Source organism: Tenrec ecaudatus, chromosome 10 (genome assembly GCF_050624435.1).
Source record: "Tenrec ecaudatus isolate mTenEca1 chromosome 10, mTenEca1.hap1, whole genome shotgun sequence".
Taxonomy (NCBI): domain Eukaryota; kingdom Metazoa; phylum Chordata; class Mammalia; order Afrosoricida; family Tenrecidae; genus Tenrec; species Tenrec ecaudatus.
The window spans coordinates 13,749,843-13,770,534 of NC_134539.1; the positions used below are offsets into that span (position 1 = coordinate 13,749,843).

At 44.2% G+C, this 20,692-nt stretch overlaps 1 protein-coding gene across 6 annotated transcripts in view; it reads right to left on the reverse strand.

Annotated features, from left to right (window-relative positions):
- The window catches only part of MPDZ (multiple PDZ domain crumbs cell polarity complex component), a 187,616-nt gene that overhangs the window by 58,075 nt on the left and 108,849 nt on the right, over nt 1–20,692 (reverse strand). For all 6 annotated transcript variants that reach the window (XM_075559920.1, XM_075559919.1, XM_075559916.1 and 3 more), the window contains 5 exons: nt 18,876–19,160; nt 18,480–18,603; nt 12,972–13,170; nt 7,204–7,308; nt 2,999–3,091 (listed from right to left, as the gene is read on the reverse strand). In XM_075559920.1, the coding sequence (XP_075416035.1) occupies nt 2,999–3,091; nt 7,204–7,308; nt 12,972–13,170; nt 18,480–18,603; nt 18,876–19,160 (806 nt within the window). The remainder of the gene's footprint in view (nt 1–2,998; nt 3,092–7,203; nt 7,309–12,971; nt 13,171–18,479; nt 18,604–18,875; nt 19,161–20,692) is intronic.

The window sequence follows — 20,692 nt, forward strand, 5'->3', positions numbered from 1 at the left end:
TGAATTAGTCACTCCCAGATAGTCACGCTTAGGCATGCCTGGCTCACAATGGCCAACAGCAGTCCTTCCCAGCTTACTAGTGGCTACAATATTACATTTCATCTCATTCTTGGAACTTCCCAAGTTTCATACTTTTAATATTCCGTATCCCTATCATTGATGGATGCCTGAAGCTGCTTGTTTTCATTTTGCATCCTACCTCGTCTGCAAATGAAAGTCCCAAAAGTTTAACTTCATCCACTCCAGAAAGGTCAACCCTATTTTAAGGAAGCTTTCTTTCCCAGCATAATTTGAAAATCTTCCAAGCCGTGGGGCTCATCTTCTGGCTCCGTATTGGCCAACGTTCCACTGCTCTCTGCAGGTTCTCAATGCCCAGTCCCTGAGAAGTAGACAGTCGATTCTTCTCAGTAAGTTGTTCTCTGTCTGGAAGCTTTAATGAAAGCTGTTTACCTTGGGTGATCCTGTTAGTATCTGGCATATTTGTGACATAGCTTTTAGTATCACAGCAACATACAACATACAGGGTGACAAACTGATAAAGCACATGAATTTGGGGTGAGGCATTCCCTGTTTGGGTAGATACCCTAGATCCGCGGGCCACATGTGGCCCGTTGAGGATACCTATCCAGGCCACAGAGTGTTTTTGCCCCGGTTTGTTTTTTACTTCAAAATAAGATGTGAAGTTTGAATAGGAATTTGCTCATAGTTTTTTTTTTTAAACTATAGTCCGGCCCTCCAACGGATGTGAGGGACAGTGAACTGGCCCCCTGTTTAAAAAGTTTGAGGACCCCTGCCCTAGATCATTGGTTCTCAACCTTCCTAATGCCATGACCCTTTAATACAGTTCCCCGTGTTGTGATGACCTCCAACCATAAAATTATTTTCGTTGCTGCTTCATAACTGTAATTTTGCTACAGTGATGAATCGGGCAACTCCTATAAAAGGGTCCTTCATCCTCCAAAGGGGTCGCGACCCACAGGTTGAGAACCACTGCCTTAGATGGAGTCTCATGCATCTGTAAATAAGTATATTTATTTTGCAGGCATTATAACATTGACATGGGAAAAGATAAAATATAGTATATTAAGATACTGACATTCTGTGCTAGTGAGAGGCAATGGATCAGATCCGTAGGGATCAACATGCTGGAGTTTTAACACACAGGCTTGAGAAGAACGCCAGCAAGCTAGAAAATGATGCCTACAGGATGACGTCAACATTTTGTATGTAAACAGAAATCACATGTAAAATAAAATAGGAATAAACCTTATTTACACTCAAATTTTACATCGTTGCTATTCTACACAAAGGCAAGGATTGATACTTGTTTGTTGATTGCAAGAGTATGTGTCCCAGCTATGCTCCAAAGCATGTTCACAATCCTCACTTCTTGTTTACTAAAATCTCTGGTGGCGTTGACAAGCTCCCTCGTCATATGCTAAGGGCTTCTACATACACTAATGGGTGCAGGTGCGCCTTCTTAGAAGCAATTACGGCGACTTCGAACAGAATCTGTGCTATGTAGTTACCACCTTTACAGATACTCTTGAATCTTCCAGCTCAGATGCAATGCTGAATTATTTCTCTTAATTAAAATGCATAACACCTGTGCTCAGTGCTCTCTCTTTCTCTGTCTTTACTTTTTATTGTAAATTAGGCGGGGGTTTAGATTTCAGATCGTCAACATTGTATTCAACAGCATAAACCACTCATCATTACCCACCCACGCCATTAGCCCATCTCTTACCCGTTGCCTGGTATCCACTTCTGGTGAACTACCACGAGTATCTTTGCTTTCACGCACGTTACCACCAGGCAACAGCCTTTCTTTCCTCCCTTGCCTCCCTGTCCCGGCGCACTCCAAAGCCTGCTCCATCAGGCATGAAGTTTTTATCTTGTCTCCCCCACCCCCTACTTAGAACAGCGCTCTCATATATTGTCTGTCCGTTTGTGATGGGCTAATTCCACTTCAACTTCACCTAAAGTTCTCCAGGTCTGTTCATGCCACGACTTTTGACCAGTCTCTTTGGAGGTCTTGTGAGTACTTGTACTGTTCACTTAATTCACAATGTCTTGTATGGATGTTTATGTGTGCCATGTTTCTATATCTCTGACCTCGCAAGTCCATTATCATGTCCTTGAAGGCACATTTCACGTCTTACAGTCTCTGGATGTTTACAGAAAACCTTGGATTCAGATCTGGGTCCAAATTAGATCAAAATTACTTCTTGGGTGGAATTTTATTTGATTCAGTATGAAGAAGACATATGCCTGTATTTTATACAAGTATTGTGGTGAGGCAATTAGGTGTATTTTACAAAGGGATCTTTTCCACAATAAATGAAATGTGTGCTAGAAGGAATGTGGTGTAATATAAACTCGGTCTACTTACTTATAGACTCAGGCTGCTTATCTCCCTATGTGTGCATGAATATCTTCTTTTTACAAATGTGAGATAAAACTTGAACATTGTCTGGTGATATTTCTGAGATCAAATTCTATGGGGAATATTGTCCGTACTCATTTAATTTTCTCTAGTAAATCTGCTTCCATAAAACCCACTGGCTTGGCCTCTCTGGGACAGCTCTGCTCTGTCCTTTAAGGTCACTGTGAGCAGGAGTGGACCGTCCAGCTGTGGGTTTGATTGTGGTGCGTGTGCTAGGTCCTCGAGTATGGGCTAGTTGTATCACATTTTCTCCACAAGCGATGAAAAAGTGCAAGTTGAGCAATATCATGAACCTGCTCAAGCTGTTGGTGCTAGGCGGCAACCAGTAGGTTCCGACTTGGTGTGACTTGTGCACTACACAGCAGAACCCTGCCTGGTCCTGTGCCATCGGCACAGTGTTCCTAAGCGTGAGCCCATGGAGGCAGCCAACGATGTCACTCCTTGAGGGTTTTCCTCCCCACCCCCACCTCTAGGTCACACCGTGGGAAGCAGGAAGTCAGTCCTTTTAGATTCTGCATACATCGAGTGGGCAGAGGCAGAAAGCTTTCTTACCTCCGGGGCTGATTCCAGTTGCTGTAGGCTGCATTTTGAAGTTCGCTTTCTTCTCCCTCTCCTTCTTCGCGCTCAGGTAGCTCTGGGATGTCTCTGTTGAAAGAGGCAGGAGCACAGTGAGGACCCCAGAGAACCAGCAAGACCACCCACTGCTGGCTGAGGCTGCACAAAGCTCATGGAAAAGTGGGATTAAAAGGTAATGGAGTTTTCCCATGCATTTTTCGAAAGTCCTTCGTATATATTTTATTGCTGATTTGAGGTGAAAATACAGAAGTACGTATTTCCCACACTTGGAGAATGGCTATATGTATTATTTTGCCGTGGGGGGAAAGGGAAGTCTAATGAAACCAAGCAACACCTTACATTTGATTCAACCTGCCATCACTTAACCATTTGGCTAGCCTTTCTCTTTTCTGATGAAACTTGGGAAAATTAAGAAAGAAAGAGATGATGGGAAGTGGTAAATATAAGGATTCCCAAGAAAAATTCTTCATCAGGCATTTCCTAAAGGCATGCAGTGTGCAAGGGGTCAGAGGCAGCGTGCAGGGTGTAAAGACGCCCACACACTGGGATCCCTGCCCTGAGAAAGCCGGGACAATCGAGTCCATCAGGAGCTCAGCCGCTCTGCTTCTTAAGGAGGGGCAGAAGCTGCTCCACAACTTTTGGATACAGGTAAAAACAAGCTTATGATTTAGTTGCGACCAAATCAGAAAGGCTAGGCCAAGAACGCTCCTTCCAGGAAGTGGGTGGCTGTGGACCACGACCAACTTAGGTCAATACCAATGTCATGCATGCAACAAAATGCAGCCAGTCTACTGACTGAAAGGAGATGGGACAGCAAGATACTACCTAGAAATGGACTGAGTTTTCAAAGGTGCATCAGTTTGAATCAGCTCAAGGGTAACGAGCCACAAGCAGCAGTGATCCTCTGCTTTAATATACGACATAGCAACCGGGACAAGAGAAAGTCACGCAATCAGTTCTCCAATGCTTTACGGTTACACTACCGGTAAAAATAACATTTCAGAAGAAACAGACAATGTTTACTCAAAAGGCAAGATTTAAAATCATACATAAATCGTGACCCTAATTTTTTTACAAAGAAAATATTATATTGAAACGAAAAAGCAATAAGGTAACAAAAACCGTTTGAGTTTAGTGGAGAATTGTGTATAAAGCTTTTCTTGATGTAATTTATGCATAGAGATTTTTCTTTATGTGTTTTCTTTAATTTTAGAAATTAGAAAAATTCTCTGCTCACATCTTTTAGTGCAGAAAAGGTAAAGACAATTATGTTTTGGAAAACATTTGCATTAAGAAAATTTGGGGGGTGGGTGAAAAAAAATTTTGGGGTGTGGGTGGGTTAAAGAAATTTTAAAAGGCTTAACATTATGTGTTCAAAATGATATCCTTTCTTTTGGGATGGGATCACCGAACACTCTCAAGTGCCAGGCATGGGAAGTCCTTGCACGCTCCGTGGCCCTGTGCTGGAATGCCCGTCACATCCCAGCTGACCAGCGTGCGTGCAGCTGTCCAGATTCTCCCGGAAAGTCTCTCCCTTCTTGGAGTTCCATTCTGGACTTTTTTTCTTTAATACTGATAGATTAAAATCTGTCTGCTTAAAGCTTCTTCTCACTAGCTTTCAACCTTCTGTGTGTTTGGTGAGAAATCCAAAGAACTTGGCTAGAAAGAGGACAAAGTCTGGATAAGCCTGACAGTGAGGCAGGTCTTTAGGGAATGAATCAGAGAGGACTCTCAAAACGGTGGCAAGGAGCTGACTGGGCATCCTAGGGAAGCCCCAATCCATAGGAACGAGGACATTGAAGTGAACGTGGAGCCAAACCTGTTGGAAGGACAACTGGACAGAATGTGATGGAAAGCAGCCCTCAAGACAGAAAGGTATACGACTCGGAAAACCCTCTACCTCTGAGTCAAGTCGAGCCATAATGACCCTACAGGACAGGGGAGAACTGCCAAGCAGGGTTTCCGAGGCTGTGAGTCCTGATGGGAACAGAGGGGCACAGCTTTCTCCGAGCCGCAGCGGGTGAGCTCAAAGGGATGACTTTTAGTCAGCAGCTGACCTCATTAACCACGGGCCCAGCAGGGCTAGTTATCTATAAGACACCTCTCTTGAATCCTGAGTCTTATTTTCCCTGTCTTTTTAAATGATTCTACAAATTTGAATCGAAGCACACTCCCTAAAGATGCTGGGGATCCTTCACTTATCTTACAAATGTGGTACCCAGGACTGATGGGTACCACTCAGGAGAAAGGGCCTGTTCTCCTCCCTCTGGGCTCAGCTCTCCCCAACTGAGTGAGACCTCTCTGTTCCTGGGTCTCAGTGTTGAACACCAGTGAGCTTTGGGTCAACGATAAAAGCGAGTTCTTTGCACATCTTCATTTACATCTGCACCAGGTGCAGTAACGGGCCCAAGTTTTACCAGAAGACAGCAAAAGGGAGAACCCAAAGAGGCTATGCAACTAGAGAAACCTGGCTCTTCACCTGCAGGGTTTGCTGCCACTGACTCTCCATACTAGACCTGGGCAATTATTTGGATCCACATTTAACTCTGATCCATCTACAGAAAAGTGGAGTTTAGTGGTAAAGAACACGGGACTTGGAGACTAACTGCGTAGACTCCAATCGTGGCTGTGATCCCTATCAGCTGTGGGTCTCTAGCAAGTGACATCAGCTCTGTAAAAGGCAGAGACCCGTGCTGGCTTGTTTTCATTGTAAGCACGGTCACAGGGACAGCTGACCGGCCTCCTCTGCAGTGTTCTCCTCACTGTGTGTGCTGGGGAGCACAGTGCTGGGTGGAGCTAGTTTCATTCCTAACTCAGAGGGTTTTCAGGGCCTCAAAATTTAATAATCGTGAAACTGAATCTTGGAGTCTTCTTTGACTAGGTCATTGCATACTATATTTCAAAGGGACACTGGGATGATTGCTTTTCACCATTTGACAGGCAGCATTGGGAAGCAGTGATCAATTTATGCCAATAACCTTGAGATGGAAATTCTAGAAGTGAGTGGGGCTGAGCTTCGTGAATAATGTTATTCCTACCCACCCCTAAAAATTCACAAGGCTTCAAAGACCATGATATCCCTTCCCTCTGTGAAACACACAGCGCTCCTTCCGTCCTTTCTCTACACTCCCTGCAAACTGCAGCTACGTCTGGATTGCATCGGGAACAGTGCTGTGATAGTTGGACGCCAGCATCCGTGGGCCCAGCGTGTCTAATGTTCTGACACCTTCTGGGGAACTGCGGATCCTCCACCAGAAGACCTCAGAGAATCAGCAAGGCCATCCCTGTTCTCCACCATGCTGAAGGAGTTTCGAAGGCAACCCCCCCCCCAAAAAAAATCAGGTCCATAGCTGAGAGGGTAAAATTGTACGGTCCTCATGGAAATGCAATCTGACGTAATTTCTCTCCCTGCTATGACCGTGGCCGGTGGCTTCGCATTTCCTAATGGAAAACTGAGTAATACATCTCTATTCGGAGCCTTTAAAAAGACAACACAGTGTTATCTATGAGGCCTGTACCCCAGGGCTTTCAGCTCAACATTTCTCCATAAAAACAAACAAAAAAATCAACAGCCACAAAAAAGTCTCTGAATGCCTAAGTATGTGAGCAAAAAATAAATACAATTTCTGATGATGTTAGAAAATATTTATGGAGGAGGAAATGCATGACGGAAAAACTATACAACTTAAGGTCCTAGGAAATGAATGAAATCATATTTTTATCTGCAGTGATTTTACTAAACAGAATGTGAAAAAGAGAGCTGAGTGGTAAAAGTGAATATGGTTTAAATTTCTTGATTTCTCTTTTTATGTATTTCCCCAATTTTCCACACTGCGGATTTACTACCTAAGTTACCGGTGAAAAGCTTCTAAGAGGGAAACACTCTTTTTCTCCATCCAGTTGCTGTCTGTATTCAGAACTCTTCATTTTAAGGCAGTGGTTCTCAACCTTCCTGATGCTGCGACCCTTTAATACAGTTCCTCATGTTGTGGTGACCCCTAACCATAAAATTATTTCCGTGTCTACTTCGTAGCTGTCATTTTGCTGTTATGAATCGGGTGACCGCTGTGAAAGGGTCATTCGACCCCAAAAGGGGTCATGACCCACAGGTTGAGAACCGCTGCTCCAAGGTGTTGTGTTCTGGTTTGCATTCATGCAGGCAGATGCAAGGGTTCACTTACCGTCCAGGGAATGAAGAAAAAATACTCAGGGCCATTATTCCACCAGATTGTTGTTCCAAGCTTAGTCTGAACTCTTCCAAGTGGTCTGCGGGCACATAGGTGATTCTGGAACAGAACACAGTCCACAACAGTGAAGGGAAGTCAGGTTTTGCCTAACTGGCAAGAAAAGTTTCCTAAGCTAAAGCACATGGTCTCTGCAGTGCTACTTCTTCAAACACCAATTTAGTCCATTTACTCAGAAGAATCCGAAGTTCAAAAGGAAATAATCGGCTCTGGACAGAGTATTCTCCAGGCAAGATTCCCAAGAGGAATTCCATTTTAACATGCTGCTGATACACTTACCAATAGTCTCATGAGGGCAAAAAGTAGCATTATTTAGAGTCTAAAATCAGAAGACCAACAGTAATATTTTGAAATTAGTAAGAGCTAAAAATCTTTACCATGAGGCAACATTACTTTTCACCAACGATTTCTGGGGTTCCTAGCAGAAACAAATTAGGTGCACTCCATTAAGCCTCTAGGTATCAAACATTACTTCATATCTCCTGTAATTCATAATTAATTATGGACATTAACAATCATCACTCATAATTACATGTTAGTTCTATTAAATTATGAACTCTCAAGTCTGAAGTTTAGCCATTATATGTTTATCGAAAAATCCCTCTTATTAAATGGTACCAGTGTCTTACAAACTCACTAGATTTCAAAAGAAACAAACAATAACAACAACAACAAGAAGAAAAAAAGAGTTGACTACTTATACCTGAACCGGCATTTACAGATTCAGCGAGCACTGGGTGCCTGCCTATTTCGGTAAGTCACTATGCTGGGCTTGGGCTCCAGCTGCAATGATCAGAAACCAACAAAGGTAGATGCTTGAAATCCTTCAGTAAAAACTATGTCCATCAATGGCGCGCTTTTTCAAGGAGACGCTTCCAACACCACGATCAGATGAACAGACAATAGAATTGCTCGATCAGAGGTCATTTGAGTATGTTCCATTAAAAAAATAAAGGTATATGTCAAAAATCCACAATCTTGAAGTCAATATCGAAGACTAGTAAACCACCTTGCCCAAAGCTTTCCATAAAGACACCAAGCATATTAAAAAACTTTAGCCATGGAGGACTGAGCTAACAAGAAAGGCTCTCACATGATCATCAAATAAAATTGTGGCAGTGGTATCATGGATGGGGGGGGGGTGTCATATATGGCTTCTGCGTCATTGGTTAGTTTCTCGCAAGTGCCCACCCCATGAGGGAGGTCACGTAGGGCTGGAGCGAGAGGACGGATTTGCAGCTCATCATCAAGAGGGTGTTTGGTAGCACGCCCTTTCCTGGCCACAGAAAGGACTCAGTGCTCAGCCACACGGGGTCCCTCGGGATAGCCCAGTGCAAGAACCTTTTATAGATCTCACAGAAAAGCAAAACAAAGCAAAGGCACCAAAAGCTCACTGCAGTGGACTTCAGTCCTATTTAATTCAGTCCGTTATAAAAATACCGTCCTCTTAGGCATTACACAAAAACACAGTAAATATCTTGCCCTCAAAACCAACAAGTCAAAATGACTACACTGTGTCTGGAGACGACATGATGGGCTTTAGACAAGAACACGAGAGTTACAGCCTCAAACCTGAACCGCCTGTGAAAGGAAACAGAAGGGTGTGTGGCGTTTCGATAACAGTCCTCACAATAAAGGAAACCCGAAGAGAAAGAAACACGACAATGACGACAACAACAACAGCAACAAGGGCAGGAGGTCACATTAGGGAAAATCCAGTTAGTCCCAAGTGCTCCAATTCGACATTGAGTGGAGAAAGAAAAGGTACTTCTGTTCCAGCCAATGTTTTGAAAATGGGCTTCCTCCTGTGGTTTTTCAAAGCTGCTTTCCTTCTCTCTCTCTCTCTCTCTCTCTCTCTCTCTCTCTCTCTCTCTCTCTCTCTCTCTCTCTCTCTCTCTCTCTGTCACACACACACACACACACACACACACGAGGGGGCGGGATCCTGCACAAATATTTTCTTGGCTACTTTAGGTAGGTATGAGAGAGAGAGCGAGGCAGTCAGCTTTCCTAAATAGGTAGCCTTAGCTAGACAGCGTGGCCGCAGTGCCAGCATCCCACAATGCAACAGGAAATGCAAAGCAATTGGTCTCCAAGCCACACCCCCACCCCCCACACCCAACACCCAACCCCCTAGTCCCCAGTCAAGAATGCCAACCTTGCATTTCTGTGTCAGTAGCCACAGGAGCAATGGTGACAAGTCCACTGACCTTGGCTTCCAGGTGGAGGGGAAGGCACAAGACGGCCATTAGTGTGGCCAGAGGGCGATGCAGTCCTCGCGCGGACGGGACGGGTCCCTGACAAAGAGGAGCTTGCCAGCCTAGTGGGTGGAAACACGCTCTCCAAACGAGTTCCCCACCGTCAGCGCCATGTGAACGCAACCCTCTCCGGGCTCGGTGAGCACTGATGTCCTGATATCCAGGCAAAAAGAAACTACACAAAAGCCCAAATGTCTGCATCGCCTCTGTCCCAGGCTCTCTCTCTGCACCGGGATGTTACAAAAGCGTGACACGGTTTTCACAGACAAGTTGTAACATACAGCCATGCTCAGCTTTCGAGTCACCGATACTCACACGTGAAAGGGGGTTCAGTCGTCAGCAGGTGCTGGAGAGAGTCTAGAATGTGGAGCATACGCTGTGGCATCTTTTCTACAATGGTGTGAACAAATGTCAGTGTCTTGTGCTGCATGGGAGATGCATACATATGTAGCTAAAAGTGGGTGCTCCTGGTTGGTGTTTTTTTCCCTCTCCCCTTTCCACCTCCCGCCCATCTGCACCTCCCCCAGAGAAGCATCTGCCCCTCACTGGTGTCTATAGCAGTGATTATTAACAAGCCTGGAAAATGTAACTGCAATCAATCTTTTATTCCTTGATCAGGAATTCATCCCACACTTTGGGTTAAGGCAGGTGAATTCTGATTCAGCTCGGTAATTATCTGGCAGATGTTAGAGGCAGCTGCTGCTAGGCGCAAAAGCCTGGCTATTATTACAGAAATATAAGAGCTCCTGGCAAGGTGGGAGTGAGAAGTGAAACAGAATGCATTCTGGTGAGGCTCACATCTGGTTTTCCATAGAAAATAAGGAAACCTGGAACTTAAACGGGCTGTTCTTGAACTCTTGAAACTCAAATTATCTACCCAGGAAAGCATGAAAGTGCACACGCACCCCCTCCCCCCACCCCACCCCCCACCACACACAGAGCTGTTACCAAGTTATCATAAATTGGCAAAAAGAAAGAAAGAAATTCAGCATGTTATTTCAACAATCAAGTCTTTTCCTAAAACCCAATCAGTTCTGCGACGGATTCATTAGGCATCTTTTTATATCCCTAAAATGCAAGTCTCCATCCCCACCCTAGATTAAAGTGGGTTCCTAGCAGTTGTCAAGATGTTGAGTGGAGCTGAGAACCAGGGATCTGCAGCACTTCAGGGGCCAGCGGCAGTGGCATGGTCTCGTGCAGTATAAGGTAGTGGCTAGATTTATTTTTCTGGCAAGGGGCCAACACACCTTGCTTTCAAGTTCCGTCTCATGCTCCACGCAAACATCAAGGAATATGCTGCTCAGTCCTGGTTAACCTAAACGGTAGGCTATTTTTGTTTGTCATTTAACACAGTGTTCCCCAATGGGATTCTATAAAAATACTGCGGATTTGTGCAATGAGTCAATCTCTATAAACACACCGAGCCAGAGCTTATGTAGAACACTTGATGTCAATGTGCTTTTTGAGAGAGTGTGAGAGAGAGAGAAAGAGAGAGAGAGAGAGAGTGTGTGTGTGTGTGTGTGTGTGTGTGTGTGAGTGTGTGTGTGTGTGTGCGTGTGTGAGAGTGAGTGTGTGTGTGGGAGAGAGAATGTAGTTATGTTCCTTTATTATTTTTTTAAATGAAAGATTCTATATTCTGCCCCTCTGAAATTCTAAAGCAATTACTTTTAAAATACCTCTGTAGAGATCCTTCAAACTCCTCCTAATAAAGGCCCTGCCCACATGAAATTGGTAAATTCTGATATTCAATCTCAGGGTGGAAAATTTATATATATATACCTGATGATGAAACAAAATGCCAAAGAGATGCCATGATGGTCTGATCATTTGGGCATTTTTCATTTCTGCAGGGCATTCGAACCATTCTGGCAGCCAGAGCTCCAAAGCAGGGTAAGAGCCCTGAGATCAGTGTGCAGAGCAGAGCACACGCATCTCACTGCACACTACAGCAAGGAGCAGTCACTGGCCCCTATGTTTTATACTATAGCTCAACTGTGTACGTGGAAGCCCACGCCCCCAAACAGTTTCCAGATCATGCATCTTTGAGGCAGTAGAAATAAACACTGGCCCCCACGCTGGGCAGAAAGGGTCCCTTATTTCTTCATGTAGAAGGACTGACACTTTTAATGGGGTTCACTTGTACTTGCATTATTAATAAGGAAATTAAAGAACAGTCACATGACCATTTCAACTGTAAAATCAATGTCCAAACGGCATGTGAAAACGATGAAAGGCCATCAGGGAAGTTTCAGCCTAAAATATATATCTGCTGCAATCGACAGGAGCGTCTACTCCACAAAGATGCATGTTTTCTGCTTTTTATTGAAGGGGGATGAAATCCAGATTGTAAATACAACCTTTCATACCTGAGCTCTAAGAATATATGCTTTGCGATATAGCCAGTAATGGAAATGCAGTTAGGAAAATGATATTAATAACAGTCGGCCATAACTGACTAGTAATGATTACATCTATTTAAGATAAACAGTCTTTTCCTGTGCTCTTATCTACATTATATCTCTTGTACCTATTAAATGCAAATATTCAAAGACTAATGCTCACAAAAAGCTAAGTTATTACATTGATGAAGTAAAGCCATGAAGTGATTTTCATTTTGGCTCAAAGAACATTTTATGACTTAATATCCAAATCACATATATGACATGCTTTTAATACATGAAGGGATTATAGGACATTTTAAGCACTTCCTGACAAAATAGCCAATGTGAGCTAACGTCAGCCTATATCAAAAGGCCAGTGAATCCCCTGCAGTCACGAGTTAGTTCTAGAAAGTGCAAATTATGAGCCAGACTGAAAGAGGTCTACAGAATCTTTTCCCTGCCCGGTCCTTAAAAGAGCTCGCCTAGTTTTAAGATCCTCAGAAGCTAATCTGTTATTACACATCTCATCATGCTAAACGCAATTCAAAAGTATGGGGAAGATCTTCAGTGGACCGTGCCGCTCTGTGACAGAGGTCTCCAGGCAGGCCCTAACCACTCCAGAGTGGTTCTTGAAACGCCAGCAACTCTGGGAACCCCAACAGCTGGCTCCACAGTGGTTCTTGAACCCCCTGGACCACAGGGAAAGCCATGCCTCATGGAATACTTAGTAAGTCATGCCTGCTATCTCTTTCTCCCACAGACTGGCCTTTCGGTCCTCGAACAGAATCAAATCCCTCTCGTTCCTTCCAGTGGTGACTTAGACAAAAATCACCAAAGAAGTACAATTAAGTGCTCCACGTGGTCCTTTCAGCACCTTGCTAGTCTTTAAAAAGATAAACATGGCAACCACAAACCATCCAGAAAATCAGGTTCTGGTGGGGTTTATGTTGAACAAAGAGCTGATCCATTTTCTATTAACCTATGTATGTACTGGAAGGAAAAACTCTGACGGATGAATTGAAATCTCTGAGTTGCTAAGCTACACCGGGATACACATGATACCTACTTTATGTCAGGCCCGATAAGAGAATGTCTTCGCAACATGGCGCGGGCCTGGGCATTGGTCAAACTGATGGTGGACTCCTCATTAATGGACAAGATGCAGTCCCCCACGGCAACCCGGCCGTCCCGGCTGATGGCACCGCCGTGAATAATGCTCCGAACAATCACACCAAGGCCGTCCTTGTCGGTACTCACTGTCATCCCTGTGAGAGGAAGAAAACCTGTCTTAAATGCCATGAATTCACTTTCGCTTTGAGTTCTAAATAAACCCATGAATCCAGGGATAACTCAATAAGGGTCGCTTCTCCAAGACAATAAAAAAGAATGTGCAATAAACGAAAAAGAAACATGGTCTGAATAGCAACCAAAAATTGGAAGTACATTTTGAAATGTGAAATCTTATCGAGGTTAAATACACTCCGCATTGAGTACGTTAGAGATGAAATGACTACACTACGGGGCATTGGATGCGCTTTCCAGGACACCAAAAGCTCTCTCGGGTTGTTTTCTAGTGAACAATGTAGAATATATTTAACAGGCATGATTCATTTCTTATACATGTCAAAGAGTACATAGTAGGACTGCAAATGAAACATGAGTTCTGAAAATTGGGACACACTCTTACATTATTTCGAGCTTATTCGTGGAGCAAATGTTTACTGTGTGTTGTGCTCCAGGTTGGCTACTTGAGATCCATAAAGCATAATGCATTGTTCCGAACAAGAAAGTACCTGTGTTTAAGTCAGTCCCGGTGCGATGACCCAGTGCCTTATTCTGCTGAACGGAAATGATTAATTTAATCCCCAGAAGCTCTGGTGGCACAGTGGGTTATAAACCGGATTGCTGACTGCAAGAAGAACGACAAAACGTTCTGCTCCAGTACAGGTTTACAGTCTCCGAAACCCACGGGGGCAGTTCTGCCGTCCGGTTGGGTAGCTAGGAGTCAGCACAGCCTGGATGGCAGTACTCGTTTTTAGGTTTATCTTCTTTTGTGTTTTGTTTTGTTTGTTTTTAATAAGCTAGCTCTACATCGGAACTCCTTTGCGCTCCAGATTTGGATAGTCAGAGATCCTTTGGCATGTCCCTCAGCTGTCTTATAAGAAATGCAACCTTACTGAGTCCGACTTTAACCTTTCACCTCCCCAGCTTCTCCCTTTGGTTCTCACTGGTGAATAGCATCCACACACTGCTCTCCGTCATCAAAGACACAACGGAAGAGTTGCTTCTGGTTCACTTCTCTCTCCTGCTATTTTCATTCTTGTCAGTTCAAAATCCCGGCCTCCAACATTTATCTTGAATCACTTCACCTTTCTCTATGGCCAATCTAAACCTAAGCCTGGCCCCCATCTGTGATTGCTGAACTTTATACAATGGGCTTCTCTTTGGTCTCTCGGTCTCCTCCATTAGGGCAGGCAGAGATCATTTAAAAGATGGCAAGTCACATCCCAGCACGTCCTTGCTCCAAACGTTTACAAATGTGCTCTTACGCTAGCACCCAACACACCTGCTTAGCACAGTCTCTGAAGCACCTGTGGGTAGCTCCCACTCTAACACACAGCTTCCTCTGTGCCCTGTCCCGCAGGCGTCCTGTGCCCCAGGCATAAAGGCCATCTTTCAGAAGTGCACCCACACCCAGCAGCTCCCTCTTCAGAGAGAGTGCCTGCGTGCTCTTTCTGCCTCGGTTGCCTCCTCCCTCTTGAATACCAGTTCCTCAAGAAGGCCTTCTGCGTGCAGCCGGGCTGGGATCACTCTTCGCCCGATCTTCATCTTGATTCCGTCAAAAATACACCTGGTTTGAAATAATCCTTAACATGTACGGAGAACGCACACCCTTTGCTGTGGAGTCCACTTCATTCATAGAGACCCCACGAGACAGCCTAGAAGTGCCCCACAGAGTTCCTGAGGCTCCAGGCAGCTCTCTCTCCCCGAGTGGCTGGTAGCTCAAAAACAGCAACCTTTTGGTTCAAAGCCAAGTGCTCGATCATGGGGCCAAGATCCATAAAATATGTAATTTCACTTAAAATCAAGTGATAGAAGGCCCTTCCAAACTAGATGGATACGAAGGTGTCATGATGTGTTTAACAACTTTCTTTGCACATGGTCACAGATTGCTTTTAGACCGTTTGGCCAACTGAAACACACCAAAAGGAGATAGGAAAGAAAAAGCTGTAAGGTACACAGGAGCACGTAAGCATGGCTTTCTCTCCGGCAGAACCTCTGCGTGGGTTCACAGGCAGCCTTTCCCTCAGTAGTCATGTGCTGAGCCATTTTGTCAAATCAGCAACATTATCATCAAACATATTTTTTAAGAAAACCTTGATTTAAAAAAATCATTTTATTGAGGGCTCTACAGCTCTCATCACAATCCATCCATCCACCCATTGGGTCAAGGACATTCTCAAAACATTTTCTTTCTGCTTGAGTCCTTGGTATCGGCACCTCATTTCCCCAAACCCCATGAACCCTTGATAATTTATAAATTATTTTTTTTTTCATGCCTTACACAGACAGATGTCTCCCTTCACCCACTATTCTGTTGTCCATCCCCCTGGGAGGAGGTTATATGTAGATCATTGTGATCAGTCCCCACTTTCTCCCCCCACCTTCCCCTTTCCCTGTTGGTATTGCGACTCTCATTATTGGTCCTGAGAGGTTTATCTGTCCTGGATTCCCTGTGTTTCCAGCTCTTATCTGTACCCGTGTACATAACTTTGACTGTAGTATCATTCTAGCCTAATATTTCTGCCAGGCTATGGGCAACAAGACTGTCATGTTCTGACACATTCTTGTGCCATGGCCAACTGTACTGAAAATCTGCTGTTAAGACTCCTGTGAGTGATTTTTAAATGCGTCATTATTACAAAGACACCTTCTTTCCTCACAAAACAGCAAACAAGTATTTTCATCCTCAGTGGTTTTCTCATAGGCAAAGGCACAGACTCGGAAATGTCTCGTTAGATCTACGTTTGCCCCATGGAGTCGCCCTTCCCACGGACGCCCATCCAGGAACGTCACTAGGATAAGATTGAAATGCATGACACAGGCAAAACTTAACTTACTGGTCCACACGGGCAGGTTCACTCACCTTTCAGCAATAAAACAACATAACCCAACGGACCACAAATCTAAAAATGTATTTTAATGGTCACTATACACACGTATGTATGTGTGCATAGCTTCCTGTAACATTGCCCCCACTTAGATGTGACAAAGCTAAAAGAAAGTGAGCCGAGAAATCAAAACAAATGGATCATGACTGTATTTATGGAAACCTGTCATTTAATAATCATTTCTTCTGATCATCACTACATTAAGAAAAACGCATCGCCCAGAAAGGGGGCCCTACAGGATGGCGTCAGACAGCCATTGAAGAAACGTATGTGGTTCCCAGAGCAAACCTCAGGACCCACGCAGCTGAGATGTCCGGAACGGTCCTTTATCACGATTTGTGTCACTTCCAGTTGTACAGGAAGCACCTTCCAGCGTTAAATTTAAAATGTAACTGAATGTTTTGATTAACTCAAGATTTTAAGGCTAGGCAGACTTTTTAAAAATAGCCCTGACTGCATGACTCCTTTACATTTAGTCTTCCAAGTGCTGCAGAAACCCAATCCTCTGACACCTCCTGCCCAATGAGGTAACAGAAACGTGCTGTGTTGGCAGGCAGACTCTCAGCTCCAAGGTGACAGAGCGCCTGCCTGGGGTTCCAGGAAACCAACCCGCCAGTGATGGAGCCCTATTGATCTTGGTGCGCTGGGAATTCATTCCAATAATGGCAACGGAAAGGAAAAGTCAAGCTAGTGGTTGCTTGCCCTTCACTTTTCACCCCAGTTGGCAAACCTCAGGTGGTCTGCTTTTGCATTTGCCAATGCATGGTTTATGCCCCAACAAAGCAAAGGAAAGAACTCTGTCCTACCTAACTGTAAAAGTCAGCTTTTGAGGTTCAAATGGCTTTCCTGATAGCAATGGAAACAAACGTGTCGCTTCCTTTCCATCCCCAGGTGCTCAATCATGCAGCATGCTTTTAAAATCAGAAGTTAACCATGGCATGACTTGAATCCCAAATTGTATGGCAAGTGATTGCCAATGCCAATAAATGAAAAAATAAAACGAGATGTGAAAGAAATGTATTGGCATGGTTTTTTATCTTTCAAAATCATTACATTTTGCTCACTTCATTTTCCAGTGGAATTAATTTTGGGCCACAAAGCATGACCCTATAGATGCTACAGTTCCCAAACAGAGGCTGAGTGGAACGAACAAAGTGTCATCAAGGGTATTAAAAGACTGCCAAATGTCAATAACAAAGATGATGTCATCTTAGTAAACAGCAAATAAGACTATAGAAGAACACCATTTAATACACCTGGGATTATTTTTGTCAAATCTAAGAGGCCGATGTTACAGGTGGGATACCCTCACAACAAATTCATGAGAAGACAGTCTCCCCTTACAGCTGACCTGAAGGTCAGTGCTGGGCTAGTAACAGGGAAGCACTGATCAGAGGTCCTCATGCCAAAAAGATTAGCACCCCTTGCTCAGAGGAGACGCTATGAGAAAACCCAAGAATATTTGGAGACACCTAAAATCATTCTATTTCCCATGTGAAAGAGAGATGAGTGAAAAACATGTATGTTCCTTAAGATACATAAGTAACCTGTGTTGCCTTGTAGACCGAAAAGACTGCACTGGCTGAGAATTGTTCTGGGTTGACATTATTTCTTAGGTGGGTATATCATACCTCTAGCACTGAGGTAGCCAAGTGTCTTTCAGTGCATTTGGACAAACTGATTTAGCCCACTGTTTATGGGCACCATGAACTAAGGACAGAGCAGAGCTCTGTAGCTGCTTAACTCAGTGAGAGAACACACCGTATCCCTTATTGCAGTGAGGATTAAACTTCTGGGGGAGGTCGTCTTTGCTGGAGCCAAAGGGTTCCATAATCATTAAGCAGCTGCTATGCTTTCTGGGTAAGAGCAGCCACAAAACTCTTGTCACCTGGGAAGAACTAGTGAATAACTTGCATTGATACTTCGGTGGTGGCACACCTGGCTGTCTTTCTAGTCTTTATTTCAGTGAATGAAGGAAATTAGATACAAACTGACTTATGCATAATGGGTAACATTCAAAGAAACTAATAATTTACTTTTGCAAAGAATTTGGGATTCTAAATTGCTAACTTTTCAATTTCTAAGAATCCCTTTTCTGATTTGCTGTTTCATAGACACACAATTCGTATATCTTTTTTTCTTGAATGTAAGTGAGGTTTGTGAATACTTTTAAATAATTAAGGGAGTGGGGAATTCAAGCTAGCCTGAAATAAACAAGGCTGTTAACCATTTCTGAAAACAGAATGAGTTCTTAAAAAGGCAGATCATAAAAAGAGACAGGAACATTCTGATCGTCTATTTTCTTAGCGACACGGAAAATTCACTGACCACCTTCCACGTGCTCAGCGTTTCCTGAGGGAGGAGGTGGACTGAACACTGCCTTGTAGACATGAGGAACTTACCTAGGCTGGAATTGCCCTTTGCTATAGTAATCGTCCTCTCAAAAGACTCCGTGCATGTGTTTTGTAACATGACACATTCAGCGGGAGAAGCCAGGGCGCTCTGTTCAAGTAAGTACTCGGAGCCCTAACAGAAAGGAAAACAAGTCACATGAAAGGGACAACTAGACTTTGGAGTGGCATTGCAACATCCCACGGGCTCTCTCCATGGCTGGGCCTCCTCCCATCCTCCCACCCCCAGCCCCCAAATCCCCAGCCAACCTTTCACCAAAACAAGTTCATTGGCTGCCTTTGGAGAATGTCAGGGTCAGGAGGCACTTTTTCTACAAGCAGATTAGTCAGACTCCTCTTACCTACTGCACCACCCTACCACAGAAACAGTTAGCTCTGAAATCTTACCCTTCCGGTTGAATTGGGGAGCGCGGAAGAACTCAGCTCGGCACTTGATAGAACCTCATCTGAGAGCTGAGCTCCAGCCCATGCGACTGTGGCTTCACATTTGTACTGTTGCTCAATAGCGTTTGCCGGCATGTACTCATTGACTGCAAACCCAGCAGCAGACCCCAAGCTTAGGTCGCCTGAGGGCATGCGCCCGTCCGGTCGGTGCACGAGACTCTGGGCATACAGTGCCTCCACCGACATATGCAGATCAAGGACTGGGTCTGAAGGACTTTCAGCAATGTCCTGGTGAATCAAGAATTTTCAGTACGTAAGGCCTGTGATCATCATTACATGATTATCTTTTGTCAGGTGACTTATTAATGAATAAAACACAATTGCTCAGGACTCAGAAACTCACAACCCATTCATTCACTCAACAGATATTTTTTTCATGACTGCTGTCTGATCTCTCCGGCAAATCATACATCGTGTGGTTTAGTGGGTTACCCATATGCAGTATGCGGCTCTTAAAGTCGGGAGGTAACGCCCTGTCCTCTCTGCAAATGACACCACCCAGAATTCCAACGACATAGTGAAGCAAGTAAGACTTATCACCAAGTCACAGTTCAAATGCAGATACTTTCCAGTCACTCTGAAGGTGTTCCTATTTTATGGTGAAATCTAGAGCATAAAAAACATTTACTGAATCAGATTCCCAAGAGCCTCCAGAGAATATAAATTGGTAGGCATCTATGGAGAAGATAAGGAAGTCATTTAAGTCAGCTTACTATAGGGCATTTTTCATAAAGTATCTGGAAGATAAAACAGAAGGAATACTAAGCTAGGGCGCCTTGCTTGCGTTGGGTGGACATTATGTTTAAGGAAGCAGCGGGCTAGCCAAGGCTAGCAGAATCAGAGCCTGATGGGTTAACCCAATGGGTACAATGGTGGGCACCACATGCTGGCTACTGTGAGGTTGACACTGACACCAGGTCACCACTGCGTCCATGAGTTGTAAACTGATGACGTCTATCTACCACATGATTGATCAAAGGAGAGAGGACACAGGCAACCTTCATGCTCGTTTTTTAACCCTAAAGAGAACCATACATAGGTGTCTTTTTACTTGCCTTTGGCAATGTCCCTACGTTAGCAAAATTTCCAGATTAAGTAAATAAAAGCCAACTTTCATCATCTTATGGTTACAAAATATCATTAAGTATAAAAGGTAGGAGAGAGTTGTTGGCTCTAAGCCAGGTTCCGACCCCTGGGTTCAGATACAGGCTCCACTAAAAATTGCTTGAGTAAGTTTTTTAAGCATTCATCTATAAACTGGGGTAAATAATAGGGTCAGGAAGAGACCCAGGGTAGTGCAAAGGGTTAAGCCCTCAACAACTCCATGACAGATGGGTAGCTCACCACCCCCCAGAGGCACCCTGAAGCACAGTCCTGGCCAGCCTTCCACACAGCTTTACCTTGGTCCCGGGAGTTGGAATCTATTCCATAATAATTACAGCAAGAATCATAGTATTGCCGAGAAGAAAGTTCCTCTGTACAGAATACTAAGATCTGGCCTGAATACTTAGGGAAGGAGCCAGCATCGCACAGCGGGCTAGGCCCTGAAGCTGCTGACCACGGGTCAGTGACATGAGCCCATCGCTGCTCTGCAGGAGAAAGAGGAGGCTGTGTGCGCCCATGAAGATTTAAAGTCTTGGAAACTCAAAGGGCAGTTCCACCCTGTTCCGCAGTGCTCAATGAGTTGGAATAGGTGCAAGGAAAATACATTTGTTTGTTTGTTTTGCCCAGTAAATGTTAGCTACTGAGATAATTTTATT